The sequence below is a fragment of the Tenrec ecaudatus genome, chromosome X, assembly GCF_050624435.1.
Source record: "Tenrec ecaudatus isolate mTenEca1 chromosome X, mTenEca1.hap1, whole genome shotgun sequence".
Taxonomy (NCBI): Eukaryota; Metazoa; Chordata; class Mammalia; order Afrosoricida; family Tenrecidae; genus Tenrec; species Tenrec ecaudatus.
The window spans coordinates 79,478,291-79,493,581 of record NC_134548.1 but is presented as its reverse complement, the minus strand read 5'-3'; the positions used below and the strand labels follow the sequence as shown (position 1 = coordinate 79,493,581).

General features: G+C 39.9%; 1 protein-coding gene across 2 annotated transcripts; it reads right to left on the bottom strand.

Moving 5' to 3' along the window:
- Nucleotides 1-73: 73 nt before the first annotated feature.
- NONO (non-POU domain containing octamer binding) lies at nt 74-15,083 on the bottom strand. 2 transcript variants are annotated; one of them, XM_075539404.1, is made up of 11 exons: nt 14,926-15,083; nt 8,383-8,521; nt 6,923-7,116; nt 5,581-5,882; nt 4,865-4,960; nt 4,484-4,680; nt 4,064-4,148; nt 3,369-3,471; nt 2,675-2,714; nt 2,369-2,478; nt 74-1,136 (listed from the first exon to the last, which is right to left on the bottom strand). In XM_075539404.1, exons 2-11 carry the CDS (start codon nt 8,510-8,512, stop codon nt 1,002-1,004), a joined length of 1,392 nt encoding a protein of 463 aa, XP_075395519.1. In that variant the 5' UTR covers nt 8,513-8,521; nt 14,926-15,083; the 3' UTR covers nt 74-1,001. The 2 variants fall into 2 exon arrangements, with proteins under 2 accessions (XP_075395519.1, XP_075395520.1); XM_075539405.1 differs by lacking the exon at nt 14,926-15,083 and adding an exon at nt 10,934-14,819.
- Nucleotides 15,084-15,291: the final 208 nt, after the last annotated feature.

Genomic DNA, 15,291 nt, shown 5'->3' with positions numbered 1-15,291 from the left:
TCCTTATAATTTCCAACTCCTAAGACAGAACTACCCTCCACCCTCCCTTCCCCTTCAAAAATAGCACAGAAAATTAAAAGGCTTAAAATGCATTTTAATAAGGTGATGCTGCATTTCTGCTCCATTTCTCAGGGAACTCCAAATTAAATGTACCAGGGACAAATCAAACATGGTATAACAATAAAAAATGCACAGCATAACTACCTAAGACAGGCAAGGCTAAGAGCTACCGTCAGACCTTCAAGACACAGCAACCCTGTTCCCAAGACTGTACTAGGCCTATCCAAAAAAAAAGCTGTGAATCGCAACATCGTAAGACACAAAAGGGCCATTTCTGGTTTGTCCTCATCGAAGAAAAAGATGGAGGCAAGTTACAGGTTTTTTTTAAAAAAGATATACTAAAATGAATATCTATCAGAGAAAATGTCTCCGGTAGGACACGATGGGGTAATATATAGAATACAACAAAACCGTATGTATGTATGTATATATGTATGTATGTTGTCAGTAACCTCAATGGACATTTGCTTGAATTCTGACCTAGGAGTGAATTGAGCAATGGAGCTAAGGTCATTGGGGGAAGTTTGTTTTTTTTGTGGTATATGTGGCAGTGTCTTGGGTTGGGAGATGGAAGGATGAAAAAGAAAAAACCCAACAAAACAAAATGGACTAAAAACGGAATGATCAAGATCAATAGGGTGCTAACTAGATCCATTTCTTGGCCAAGCTTTCCTCTAGGCCCTTAACATCCATTACAATGTGACTTCAGGAATGCACCACATGGAATTGAGTTGACTTGTTAAATAATATACCACACAGAACTGATTTGTTAAATACTACCCCTCCCTCGCCCGCTGCCTCCAGCATACTCCCTAGAGTAGAACAGGCAGGAAAGACCTAACTACAGGGAGGAATCCCTAACACTCTTCCAGAGTAGAATTCTGGCTAGTCCAAAAGGGGTCCTTCTTTTACAGGTTTGGGGGAAGTAGATCACAAATTTATTAGTATCGACGACGCTTGTTTGGAGCAAATTCAGCTCCAGGAGCTGCACGATTAAATGCAGGCGGGGTTCCACCAATGGCCCCAATTCCTTCCATTGTAGCAGCTTGGCCAAAACGTTCAGTTGTAGGTGGAGTCTTAAAGAGAAAAAAAACACATGTTATTACAATAGAATCTTTGTCCTAAGCTTCACACACAATATAATCCCTCCCCTGGAAGCCTTTTAAAACGATTGGGAAGGAACTTTTAAAACAAGGGTCTGGATGCTAAAATTGGTGGGTAACCCTAAATTGTCTGGACTAGAACCCATCCACCACCTAATCATCCATTCCTCACTATTAGGCAGTATCATGTACTCCATATACTAAAACCCTGGGTTGGACATGGTACAAACAGAAAACATATATCTGCATTGTACATTTAAGAGATTATTCAAGGTGTATATGACCTGTTTTATATATTCTTTAAGAACAAAATATAAAACACATAAGTTGTTAATTATTATTCATGGCAACTTCATGTGTTTCAGAGTAGAAGACAGTTCCACAGGGGTTTTTACAGGCACACCCTTTAGGAAGCAGGCACCTCTGGGCCGATTTGAAATGACAATCCTTCAGTTAGCAGAGTGAAATTACCATTTGTACCACCCAAGGATTCAGGACAAGTTCTAGCCAAATCCTTTTTCCTAAGCTAAGTAGACAAGGATAGCCCATCACTATTTGGGAACCCAGACCTTTAAAACAACACCCCAACTCACTGTATTGAATCAATTCTGACTCAGAGTGACCTTGTAGAGCAGGGTACAAAGAAAAAAAGTACAAGGTAGAAATGCTCCCTAGGGTTTTCGGTAAATCTTTATGGAAGCAACTGATAAAGTTTTCTCCCCTGGAGAGGCTGGTGGATTCAAATGACCTACTTTCCCATTAGCAACTTAACTACTGCACCTTTTGGGCTCCCAATTTAATCCAAACATTTTGACACTAGAACCTAAGCCTCAGGATTTTACAAGCCATACAATCTTTGAATTCAGACATATTTTAATTTTCTAGCCTTTACTGTCTTCTCTTCCAAAGAATTTCCCCCCAAAGGTAACAGCTAACCAGTCAAACCACTCGACTTTAACTATTAGACAAAGTACTTTAAACTGGATTTGTACAAGATTGAAAAACAAACATCTGGGTTGGGATGCTTTCTTAATGTACACTTGCCCTTCATATAAAACTCAAAAAAAATCTTCTTACTTTTAATGGATATCAATAGTACTAAAGATTGTTATTTGTAGAAAAATCAAGGTATCCCCAGGGGCTTTGAAGACAACGCCTTTCCATTCCAACTATCAGGGTTAATGTGAAGGCCTGCAGTTTATTACCAATCCTAAGGTTCCATCTGGCATCATAGTGGCAGGTCCTGGAGGAGCTGGGGTACCAGCCGGCACAGGAGCAGGAGGCATGGCGCCTCTGTTGTTTATGCCCATAGCACCTAAAGCAGAGAGAACAGTGTAATCAGTACGGGATCCGGAGACTGTTAAGCAAACAAATTCCTTAAGAACTGTGTTAAAGTCCCTCAAATCTGTACTGGAAACCCTTTAAATCTGAAATAGGTAGGAGAAATTATACAGATATATAAGCTCACTAAAGCCAGGCACAAAAATGTCTTTAACCTCCCAAATCCTTACCTCCCATGGCCATCTGTCCCATCCGTATCTCTTGCTCTCTCTAAAAAACAAAAATGCACAAGACAATCCATGACACAATTCCTTCTACCACAATCCATTAAGACCACACACTAAAAATAGTGACAGCAAGTTGAACACCAAAAGCCTGCAAGTTACCGACTAAGTTTAAAGTCAGAGATTCTAGGACACAGGCCCAGAGTCCTATTCGGAATGAGAGGAGAAAGGATGCTGGAGTGTTGGTTTCTCCTGGGTCTCCAAACAAAAAAGCTGTAAGAATCAATTTAGCTCATCCTACAGTCAGAGTATTAAAAAGTAATGACCTCAACTTTTCATCTTAATTGCCTATGAGGAGATATAAGCTCCCTTCCCAACTTTACAGTTCATTCCTAGAAATTATTTCAAGAGGGACTGGGTGGGAGGGGGAAAATGAGGAGCTGATACCAAGGGCTCAAGCAGAAAGCAAATGTTTTGAGAATATGATGGCAACACATGTGCAAATGTGCTTGACACGATGGATGTATGGATTGTGATAAGAGTTGTATGAGCCCCCAATAAAATGATTAAAAAAATGATTTCTCAAAGTATGGGCAAATTGGTCAAACTGAAATATTTTGTGGTCCTTAGTGAACAATTTATGGTGGGTTTTTCATGTCACAAATGGTGTGATACATAAATGGACACATGAGAAATATACCGCATCAGGAAAGGTTCCCTTGAATCCTTCCTGCTGTCGCCGCATCATTTCTTCCTGTTGCCGCCGCATCTCTTCCTCACGGCGCCTGCGCTCCTCCTCCTGCCTACAGTCATGAAGGCATTGAAAACCAGATTCATAAAGACATTTAAGAGACCAGAATTTGAGCAGGCTCTTTTAAAAAATAGTTTACTTTGAACAGTTTTGCTGACACACAATTCACATTTTCAATAATTCAGTCACATTCCTAAAAGATGTGCAGCCGTCACCACAATAAATTCCATGATATTTCTTCTTCCTTATACTGATTGGTGTTCGTGTCATTGCCCACCAGCTTCCATGAGCAGGCTTTCTTAATAAAAGACTGTACTCTGAGCTAAGTTAACTCTATGACTAATAGTCTACTGAACTCTCCGGAAAACTCACTATTAAATGTACCCAACTCTAAGGTCCTCCCGAAAAAAAGCTCTCTTCCCAAAGGAGATTCATGGGACCAGCGCTTAGCTACTTCCTCTGAGAGTAAATCCTAGAGCCATGGGCAGCTAGAACATGCCGCCATCCAGGCATCCAAAGGACAACCCAAGAAGTCAGGAAATTTTGCCAACTTATTTACAAACGCACCAGGTAAGAATGGTGGCAGAAAGCAGGAATGAGATTTTCCCTTTTAGACTTTCATGAATTACGTTCAAGAAACTTACCTGAGCTCCAGTTGCTTTCGTTTTTGCACCTCTTGGTTGTGCAGCTCTTCCATCCGCCGAAGTTCTTCTTGGCGTCTCATCAAATCTAGAAAAACAACAAAATAATTCAGAGTATTCTTCATGCTCTTCACACAGATACAATTTTTCTCTAAATAAAGATCCAGAAAGCAAAGGGAACATTATCCCTGAGTGGTTGTCTGAGGTATCCAGATTCCAAAAATAAAGTCAAACCTATATTTCCTTCTCCACAGAATCCAGTATTTTCTGTCACATCTCCAAGATCATTTGCCTACCAAGATCAACAAAATATTTCAGAGAATAAAAGTAGAGATTCAGGTCTTTCTCTACTGATTAATATAAACTCCTGAAAACTTTCACTTTGTTTTTCTAGCTTTGAAACTTATATAGGCCGATACTCACCCTGCCTCATTAGCATGACCTGGTGCTCGTGGCGAGCAGCCTCCATTTCCATCTCCAGCTTCTCTCGAGCTTCTTTAATGTTGCGGTCCACTTGGTCCTGCTGCTGCTTTTCCATCTCAATTAGTGCCTTCCAGCGCATGGCATATTCATACTCGAAGGAGCCAGGCTGTGCGAATCTGGGTGGCTGCTCTCGTTCCCTATAGACAAGGGTCTAGGGTGACTTAATTCTGTCTAAGATTCCTCCAACTAAGCATTGCATTCTACCTAAGAACCAAAATCATGCCTGTTTTCAAACACATCAAAGATCTATCTCTTTCACAAATCCCTCCATACAAACTTCCTTAGGACTTAGCAAACATAGAATCTGTCAGGAACACATACTTGTGAAATTGCTGATTCTTTATAACCAGCTTCTCTGGAAGTCCCTCTTCATCATCTAACTGGTCCATGGGCTCCACAGTCACAGGTCGAGGAAATCTGGGAGAAAGGACGTTCAGAGCTAATCAGATCATAGTTTACTAGGTTTTCCATCTCTAGGGTCTAGGAGGTCATGGTTGAACAAGTAACATACTTTTGTTTTTTCAATTAACATACTTCTGAAAAAGTTCTTCTATCGAGCTCTCGGAACCAAATCCTATTAATGGCATTAAGGAGAAACTGGGGTTGATAGAATGGAATCAGGCTTCAGATCTCCTAGCTACAGTTTCAAAAAGATCAAAGGTAGTTTAATTGTCCATTATCTGCAGAACTACTCCAGAAAAGGACGTAGGGGAAATACCAAGCCGTTACATGCATAAAGCAATTTTTCAGAGTTCAAAAACATTACAAAGTAGAGGCTCAACACTGATTAAGGACATTTTTAATTAAAGACATATTATCAAAATTACTTTAAAGATACACTTGAATATGCATTGGAAAACTGAAATTAGTATTATCTTTAAATGCCTGGTTACTGAAATCCACCCACAAAAAAAAATTTTTTTTTTTTACAAAAAATTTTAAATGATCCCAGAACATAGTTCCTAGTGGCTAACTTCCTAAGCCCACAGCAAGGAAGTAGCAAACTAAGGACTTCCTGAAAACGGTCCCTCACTTACGTGGTTAGCAGGAAGGAGCCTTCACTGCATCTGTCTAGAGCTTTCCGAGCAGCTGGCTTCCCTGAGAATTCAACAATGCCTTTTCCGGAAGGCCTTCCTCGATCATCCACAATGACCACAGCCCTCTCAACTTGGCCAAACACAGAAAAAGCCTCTTCCAGCAGTTCGTTGGACACATACTGAGGAAGGTTTCGGACTGTAAGGGAAGCACTATGGCAGGCAAAGCGCACGCGCAGCTGCTTTCCACGGAGTGGCATATTATCCAGCTCCACCTTGGCAATCTCCGCTAGAGTTCGTGTTTCCTAGAAAGCATTAGAAAGTTAGAATAACTCAATCTGGCAAAAACTATGCATGTGTCCATCAACACTCAAAGTCACCAACACTCAAAGTAGCAAACAAAGCTCAGTAACAAAATGTCTCCAAATCAATTTGGCAACAAGTATATAAAGAATCTGGGTAGAACTGAAAGAAGGGAATCATGTTTCAGATGAACTCTTTGATTATAGTGTAATTGCTCTGGTAACCTGTCAATAAATGGGATATAATTGTAAATTTTAGCAATACACTATCATCAATTTTGTTATTTTTCAAGAACAACATAAAATAACAGATAATCTAAAAAACAAAGACCACTCTAATATTTACTTATAAGAACAGCACCCAGAATATTTATACAGTTATACATGTTTAACCAAAATCAGTTATGATCTCCAGAAAGCTTTAGAATCAGACCTTGAAGGGACCCTTGAATCTTAACGCCAGAGAAATGAACTTCCTATATGTAATCTCAGGAGTTAGTAACAAATGCAAACTGAAAACTAGTTCTGCTTGCTCCATCATTACGTTCCTCATATAGAAGATAGACAATGCCAAGAAAGTTTCCTTCCCATACACTTAAATCTTTATCTAAATCAAATCAACTTAAAATAAGACCTGATATACTAAAATATTTATGTTGGGTATGGGGAGGAGTATCTAAGAGGAAGGCAGGTGAAAGTAATTAGTCATAAACTGGTAATTGTTGAAGCTGGGTAATGGATACAGGAGAGGAAGGTTTATTATACTATTCTGCTTTATGTTTGAAAATTACCAAATGAAACAGTTCTCAGACATTAGCTCTTGCTATTATCTTGGGCAAATAAACATTTTATCTTAAAAAAAACCCACAAGAGTAGCAAACATAAATTATGCATTATTGGTCCTGTTTCATCAACTACCAGGTTTTGGCAAGCAGACTATTTTAGAATTATTTTCATTGCCTGCTGTTCCATATATCATTCCCAGCTCTCTCCATTTGTTTGTTTAAAAAAAAATGACATGCCCAAAGTCCATAATTGCTCACCAAGCGGATAAAGCCAAAGCCTTTATCCTTATGAATGAAGACTTCGCCAGCCTTTCCATATTTCTCAAACAGTTTCCGCATTTCTTCCTCAGTGATGTCAGGAGGAAGATTGCCCACAAAGAGACGGCTACGTTGGGTGAAGGTCTTCTCTCCTGGTTTTCTAAAATTCTTCAGATCGATAGTCAAGCCTTCATCTAATGGAAGACACAGGAGACATGTTACTTACACACACGCGCGCACGCACACACAACCCCCCAGCAGAGAAAGAGAACTACAGTGTTACTTTTTAAAATAATGTCTTTCTGTATATGAAATCCAGTATAGAAAAGTCTATAGACAGTAACTGGGTTAATGGTTCCTTGGGAGGACATGGGGAGCTATTAACAATGTGTACAAGAACAAAGAAAATGTTCTAGAGCAAATCCTATGAATAAGAAATGTGACATTACAACAAAACCAAATGAGATAAAAACTGCCCTGCTTGATGCTTGCCCTCATAAAGAGATCAATGAAGATACGGTGCTGTAGCCAAGTATGGCCCCAAAACCCCAAAAAACTAGATGGTGTCCATCATCTGGGCTCGTAAAGGCTTCTCTTTGAATTAGCAGTCATCCGAGTGAGGCATCAACTAGGACTACACAGAAGCAGCACACTAGCATGTTTGATCCAAGGATTGTGAATGATAAAATCCTAACCTGAAAGAGGGAATAGTATCAGAGTTTAAATTGCGAACATCCATTTTGCAAAAGGCTATGGATGACAACAGGAGCCCAAAATCCATCTGCTGAATGCACACATAGATTAAGCCTCCAGTGAATACCCTCTGACTGACCACAGACCAAGAGTAGCCTCGCTATCAGTCAGTGCAGTGGGTATTTTTGGTTTTGTTTTCTCTGTACAGAGGTTGTGACTGTATTGATGGTTTTTTATGGGGGGTATGGCAGGGGAGGCTGGGAGCTGATGACAATGAGTCCAAGAGAGTAAATGTTCTAAAATTTATGTGGAGATGATTGCACAATGCTTTTTAATATAATTAAACCACTGAATATGATTTGTGAATTATATGCCAGCAAAACTGTTAAATTTTTTAAATGGTAAATTAGCATATACTCAGTACCAGCCTTCTCCAGCAAGTCTTAAAGACGTGTCTATGCTCTTCCCTGCCAAGCCCTCAGGACAAGCTCTGAGATAAAACATTCAGGCATCTGTTTAGCAGTAGAATGTGCCAATAAAGCTGAGTAACCAGTACTCAACTGCCGTTCTATACCATATCTACTTCTTGGTTTCAGGAAATAGCCTTTCCCATTATATACACATTAAGAGGTAAATAGGGGGGAAAAGATCAAGGGTGTGCCATAAAGGTCCATCCCTTCACAATCCCAAGAGACAAATATCTGAAAACTAAAGAATCATTCCCAATAGGAAACCTATTTCTACCCCATTTCCTAGCATCGACTCACTTTGGCTGCTGGCCTGTTGCCCATTTGCCGGTACTGGCGGGGGTAGTGACTGCTGCTGGTGGTGGTGCTGATGATGCTTCCTTGGAGTATGGTTTTGCTTCTCCAAGTTAAAGGTTTTATTGCTCTGCATTTTTGTACCCTATATGGGAAAAGCAGATTGTCAAATATATCCAGTGTTAATAATACACTAAGAATCATCTTCCTGATGACTTATTACCTAAAATCACGCTATAGCAATTAAGCTATACATAGGAACTAAACAAGCACCGAATGAGAACCACTTGAGACTAGTAATGACTCAAGAAAACTTCCAGTTCAATAAGTCTAAACATTAAAGGAAACCACTTTCCCAAGAGAATCTTAACCCTCACCAAATGGCCCTATCACATATTAAAAGGAACCCTTGTGTTGCTAACCAAAAGTGGCTCTGCAGAAGACTTGGTGATCTGCTTCCATAGATTATGGCCAAGGAGGCGGCTCTATTCTGTCATGGGGTTGCTATAAGTTGGAACCGACTCAATGGTACCAACACCGCTTAGTAAAGAATATTGTAAAGACAAAACTGGAATGGGTTAATAACAAAAATGGAATAGACTGGACAGTTCAGAAATTTGCTAATTAGCACAGGATAAGGAGTAATCAGTGTTATTCTCTGGTAGAGTCCTAGCCCACAGGAGATACTGTGGAATGAACAGTGGGCTATGGAGTTAAGACATACTTTTGAATCATAGTTCGCAATACACAATAGCTATGCCCTACTTAGTAAGATTCTTCAATTGTTATAAAGGGAACAATAAAAATATACCTCTCAATACTACGAAGATTAAGTAAATGTGCAAAATTACTAGCTCAATACTGATATATATATATATATATATAATGATTGTCATCAAGTCAATTCTGATCCATGGTGACCTGATGTGAAAGGCCAATTTTAAAATAGATTGACAGGCCTTTCTTACAAGGCACCGTGTGTGGGGTGGCCTCTAACCTCCAATATATCAGCAGTCAAGAATCTTACTAGTTTGCACCATTTGGGGACAATGTCAGAGTAAAGATTGTTACTGAACAAAAATAAAATCATAAAAGCCTACAAAAGTAAAAAAAGACTACAAAAGCAATATAAGAAAATAGAAAAAGACGGCTATACAATCATCTGTGATAAAAATCTGTCACTTAAAATCAACATAAGATTGAAACGAAAACAAAATTGAAATTCCTGGTATAATCCAGACTGAATATTTTATATGCCTAAACTTGTAAAGTTTTGAAATGAAAATTTTCTTATTGATCAGGTTAATAAGAGGCCATCTTCATCTGCGTCATTCAAAAATAGTTCGCTAAAAATAGAAAAAGACAAAGTCAATCCTGATTCCCCACCCCCAATCCCAGACCCCATAGTTATAATTGTTTATATAGACCCCCTTTAAAATAGAAAACTATATTCATGTGAAAACAATGAGATAAAAGTTTGAAAGCTAATTATAAATAGTAAGTATATGGGAATACTTTTGTGTATAAAAAAACTTTCCTCAAAAGTTCAAAATATCCCCTCTGACTATAGTTGAGGGATGTAAACTGCCATGTCATCAGAGAGCATTAAAAAATCTATTATGAAATAAATAGTTAAAATGTAATATCATTTGCTCACCTTTTGACCCATTTTAAAGTTATTCTATTTTTAATATTTTCTGCTTTCTTTTCAATTGAGGGTTTTCTCTATTTTACTTTGTTATGGTTTGTTCTTTTCTTTTTGTTTTTAGGTATGTGAAATCCATGATGGGTGAATCTATAGAGATAGTAACTATAGAGATAGTAACATGGTTGCTTGATGGTATGGCTGGGCAGGCTGGGGGGAACGGGAAGCTAATAGCAAGGCGTATCAAAAAGAAAAATGCGTATCAAAAAGAAAAAAATACTCTAAAATTGATTGTGGTATTGATTGTACAACTCTTCTTGATATGATCTTCCTGTTTTTCGCACTCTACCAAATCTGATGTCCTTTTCCAGAGACTGTTCTCTCTTAATAGCATATCCAAAGTGTGGGAGTCAAAGACTTGCATCCCTGCCTCTAAGGAGCATTTTGGCTGTACTTCTTCCATCAGATTTGTTCTTTTGGCAGTCCAAGATACTTTCAATATCTCTCCCCAGCACATAATTCAAATGCACTGATTCTTCTTCAGTCTTCTTTATTGAGTGACCAATTTTCACATGCATATGAAGTGACTTAAAATACCAGTTTTGGGTCAGGTGTACCTTAGTCCTCAAAGCAACATCATTGTTGTTCAATATTTACAAAGAGGTCTTGTGCAGCAAGCAGGTCTTCTGTAGGTAAATCCGCCGCACAACACCTTTTGTTATATACATTTTACCACATTAAAAAACTTCCTGATAAATTTAACACATTCTATATAAACAGAAAGCACCATTATCCAAATTTGCATCAAAGTTATTTTATAGTAACAAGAGCTATCATATTTAATTTCTAAACATAGAAATTTTATTTCTAGCTTTTCATAAGAAAAGAATTTCAATATTAAAAGCTACTTACATGAACATAGGAGCGCTGGTGGCATGGTGGTTTTCTGTTGGGTTTACCAGTTTAAAACTACCATCCACTCTGAGGAGACCGATGAAGCCTTCTACTCCTATAAAAAGTTAGTCTTGGGAACCTACAGGGGCAGTTCTACCCTGTCCTATAGTGTCACTATGGATCAACATAGACACGATGACAGTGAGGTTGGTTTGGGTACATGAAAATGTTCACTGTAATGGCCCCTATGGTAGCAGAACACTAAAAATGACTTAAGTATTGTAAATTAAGGAACTTGATGTGAGTAAACTGTTACACCAATACAATGGAATGCTATACGGCATAAAGTGCAATGTTTTAAGAGGGAAGGTTAAAAGAACATTATCAACAGAAGGTAGGCAAAAATTAAAACAATCGCCTTATATGTTGCTTATTGATAATTTTCCATTTGATTAACTCAGTAGGGGTAAGCATTGAACTGCTAACGCAAGATTGGTGGTTGGGAGAAAGATGTGCCCCTTAAAGATTTATAGCCTAGGAAACGTATGGTTCCTATTGAGTTGGAATTAACTGGATGGCTGTGGTTTTATATTCTAGGGGCTTGGGATGTCTCAGTGAGCAATGCAAAAAATCTTGCTGTCAGAGTTTACATATGATATAAGGCAAAGATGTATTTTAATGGGGAGAGGAATTAAACTTTAATGGGGAGAGGAATTAAACTTTCTTTAAATTGGGGAGAAGAGTTAAAGACACAGCTAGCGGAAGGGAGCATATTGCAATTTTAACTCGCGCTGTGACGTTTAAGCCTACACTCAAATTTCTCATCTCATGAATGTTGCAAAACCTCAGATGTTATAAGGTATGTAACACAAAATATATTGTAATATATAAGTTAATAATCACTGTCGATATTTTGGTATTTACTTCTAGTCATTAATTTTTTTTAGTCATTAATTTTTATATGCAAAGTATTTTAACTTCTTTTCTGAACTTTTTGACATAGCTTAACAACTTTCTTATTAAATCTACACTTACTGTTAATGGACACAGTACTTAACTATATGCACGAACACTTGGGCTATGCTCAGTATCTTTGGGCATACCCACTATTTTCATATTTCTATAACTTCCAAAACATGCAATATTGTGTCAATGCAATATTGAAACTGCAAACACAACACACCATTGTATACTCAGCTTTTGCTCATTTCAAATGTTGATTTAATTTTAAAAATTAAAGTCCATCTGGGTACACATTTACTCAACTACTCCCTATTGAGACATTCAAGTTGTTTACAGATTTTTCCTATAACACTACAGTAAATTCCTTCTTACTTATACCTTTATTTCCTTAGCATCAATTTTTAGCATATTCTTAAAAATAGGATCCCTGAATCTGTGACTCCTGTTACACAGTACAGTTTTCTACATAAATTATAATTTTAAATGCCATAAATAAGTGTAGAACCTTCATGGTAAATGAGATCCCTTAAAAATTGTGAAAAATACCAAGAGATAACATGAGCATTAGTTTTAAGTCTTTTCCTATTTGGATCCCAGGTTTTTAACTATCTCCCTACTGCCCCAAAGTGGTTAGGTCCATGGCAAAAACTTGGTTGTCCTCAGATATTTCTTCCTTTAGTTTAGCCAAGGCACATTTTTCCCTCCAGCCTTAGGAATCAGTGGTACCAGCTTCGGAACTCTGCATCCCATCATGGCTCTGGCTATTACTAAGGACCTCGAGTTAAATATCCTATGCCATATACTTACATCCTAACAGACACTTCTCCGTCCCATTTTTAAATGACCATTTTAGCGCAACTGCCTGGAGTGCAGAATTGTAAGGACTATTTAAGATTATTTCAAGGCAGGTTATCTTTGTCCTGTGTACCTCTTTATTACATAAAAAGAAATGATCCAGGCTCATAATCCTAGAAAAGTGTTTTCACCTGGCAGCCTGAGGCCATACAAAATATGTATCTGTAGCTTTTTTATTGCTGTAAAATACACACAAGGGGGGCTTCCAGAAATCATGGAAAATGAAATTAAGATAGGAATTTCCCCATGAACTTTTGGAAGGCCTCTGAAATATCTCTATGTATAGATGGAACACATTTGCCAATTCAGTATGTTTTAGTGCTATGAACTACATTAATCCTGCCGTGGGGCAGAATCATTGCCACATTTCTATCACCTCAAGGAAGTTATTTTTGACTTCTCAAACTGCAGCCTAGGAGTAAAGATAACAATACTGGGTATTTATTGACCATTATATGCCAGACACTGTGCCAGGCCTGCATTATCTCATTTAATGCTCACAACTACTATACTTCTGCAAGAGGAAACTGATGCCTAAAATACTTGGCCCATTCAAGGTCACACAGTGTGATGGAGCACGGGACAACACCCAAGTCTGCTGCACTCTAGTTCACATCCATCACTGCGCTAGACTTTGTAGTCATACAGACCGTGATTTCCAGTCACAATAAATTCACCAGCAACACACGTCACACCTCACTTCTAAACCTTACTGTCGAATGGGATAGAACTATCCACCTCTCGGGCTGGCTACTTTTGAAGCCTAAAATGATAATGCACTTAAAGCACTTAGCTCCCATCTAGATTGTAGTAGGTATTCGTTCCCGCTGACAGGTTCCCTTATTTATGCATGTGTTGGATGCTCCATCTAGGCAAATGGCATCAATTCCGATCTTCTTTCCTCTCTTCTGGATTTTCCTTTTTTGGCATTCCGTACAGTGCTTACAATACAGCATGTACTTTTGATGATCGCTGGCAATATAATTTGGAAATGTGTGCACAGGTTCTTTTGAGTAATAAATTCATTGCCACCTAACCAGTAGACCTTGAGAAGAGAACAAAGCACAGATGAGCAGCAAGGATTTCTGTCCTAAAGAACAACAACTCTGGTGAAGAACTTTGAGAAAACAGGTACCGTTGCATGATCAAAGCTGTGGCTTTGGGCATGATACACAGCAGTTGCACAAATATAACTTTGGATACAGGACCCAAGACTACCTTATACGACATAGCAAGCCCCCCACCCCCATAGTGTTTTACGGTCTTTCGTTTAATAATAAAGAACTTGGGCAAGGGCACTCCATAAATCTGTCCAGTGGTTCCGTGCTCGTGTGGCCAGATTTAGCAAATAAAAATGCATGACATAGTCAAATTTAAAGATCCGATTTTGAAATGAATACTATTTTGCTATATGCATGTGCCATAAAAGTAACTCGTTGTCTAGCTGAAACTCAAAACTAGGCAGGCATATGTAGCCCCCTCGGTCTAGCAACCATATCCTTCGCCCATCTCAACTTCCATTTAAGTCAGCAACGTGCCCCCCGGGCTTCTCTAAGCTCAACTCCTGGCAATAGAAAGGGGCCAACGTATGATAATAGCTTCAGTGGAAAAAAACCACTAGGAAATCCATAAAACGGGCTTGAATTTGGGAAAGCGAAGGGCAACGAGGCAGCAAAACAAGAAAATGAGCACACAGAAAGAAAGCTGACCGTGAACGTGGTGGGATTGGGAAGTAGAAGAAGTTCACGGCTTAGTTTTGACAAAGAACGCTCGGGTGGGGGGGGCCCCACTTTCCTCTCCGGAACTGCGGGCCTCCAGAAGCCGGACAAAGCGCCTCCTCGTACAACGCCGCCCTTGGGGGCTCTCGGGTAACAGACCCCACGCCCGCGGGCCGAGGACGCTGCGAAGCCTAGGAAGTCACTGACAGGGGCCGGGTTCCAAGAGGAGCCTTACAGAGGGGCCGGTAAGCGAAGGGCGGGAGGCTAAACCAGAAGGCGCCGCGAGCGGCGCGCGGGCTCCACCACGGGTGGGCCCAGGAGGCCGCCGCACCGGTGGCGCGGACGAGGCCTCACGGGGCTCTGAACAGCCATCCACCCAGCAAGGCTCGCCTCGCCCTCGTCTCCTCCGTCGCCGATTACAGCAAGGAATCCCACACGCCTCCCCAGCAAAACCCAAAGCACTCGAAAACTCACTCGGCACCGACTGTTCTCTCCTCAGAGTAACGGCGACGCTGCACGGCCTCTACCGTCCCGAGAAAAGAGCGCGCGACCGCCGGAAACGAGTCGGCGGAGCTCCGTGCCTCCCAAGGGGTCCGAGATAGCGACTTTGATTGGTGCACGTCACTGCCAATCAACGTTTATCTCCAGAGGCGGAATCATTTGTCCACCATTTCGTAGTTTCTATTGGCTACCGAATGAGAAAGCTAGGCGTTTGTGTGACCGACAGATGGGGGACAAAGAGCGAGGCTTGGTAACTAATGCGCATGCTCCGGTGGCCAAGCGCGTGAGAAGGAAAAGGAAAGGGGGCTGGGGGTGGGGGTGGGGTAATAAAGAGGTGCG

Excerpts from the sequence above, each read along its gene's own strand:
- NONO (XM_075539404.1), bottom strand. The coding sequence starts at position 8,512 with ATGCAGAGCAATAAAACCTTTAACTTGGAGAAGCAAAACCATACTCCA. Across the intron at positions 7,117-8,382 it reads GCAACAGGCCAGCAGCCAAA|ATGAAGGCTTGACTATCGAT; the intron begins GTGAGTCGATGC and ends GTCTTCCATTAG. Across the intron at positions 4,961-5,580 it reads GGCTCCTTCCTGCTAACCAC|ATTTCCTCGACCTGTGACTG; the intron begins GTAAGTGAGGGA and ends CCTTTCTCCCAG.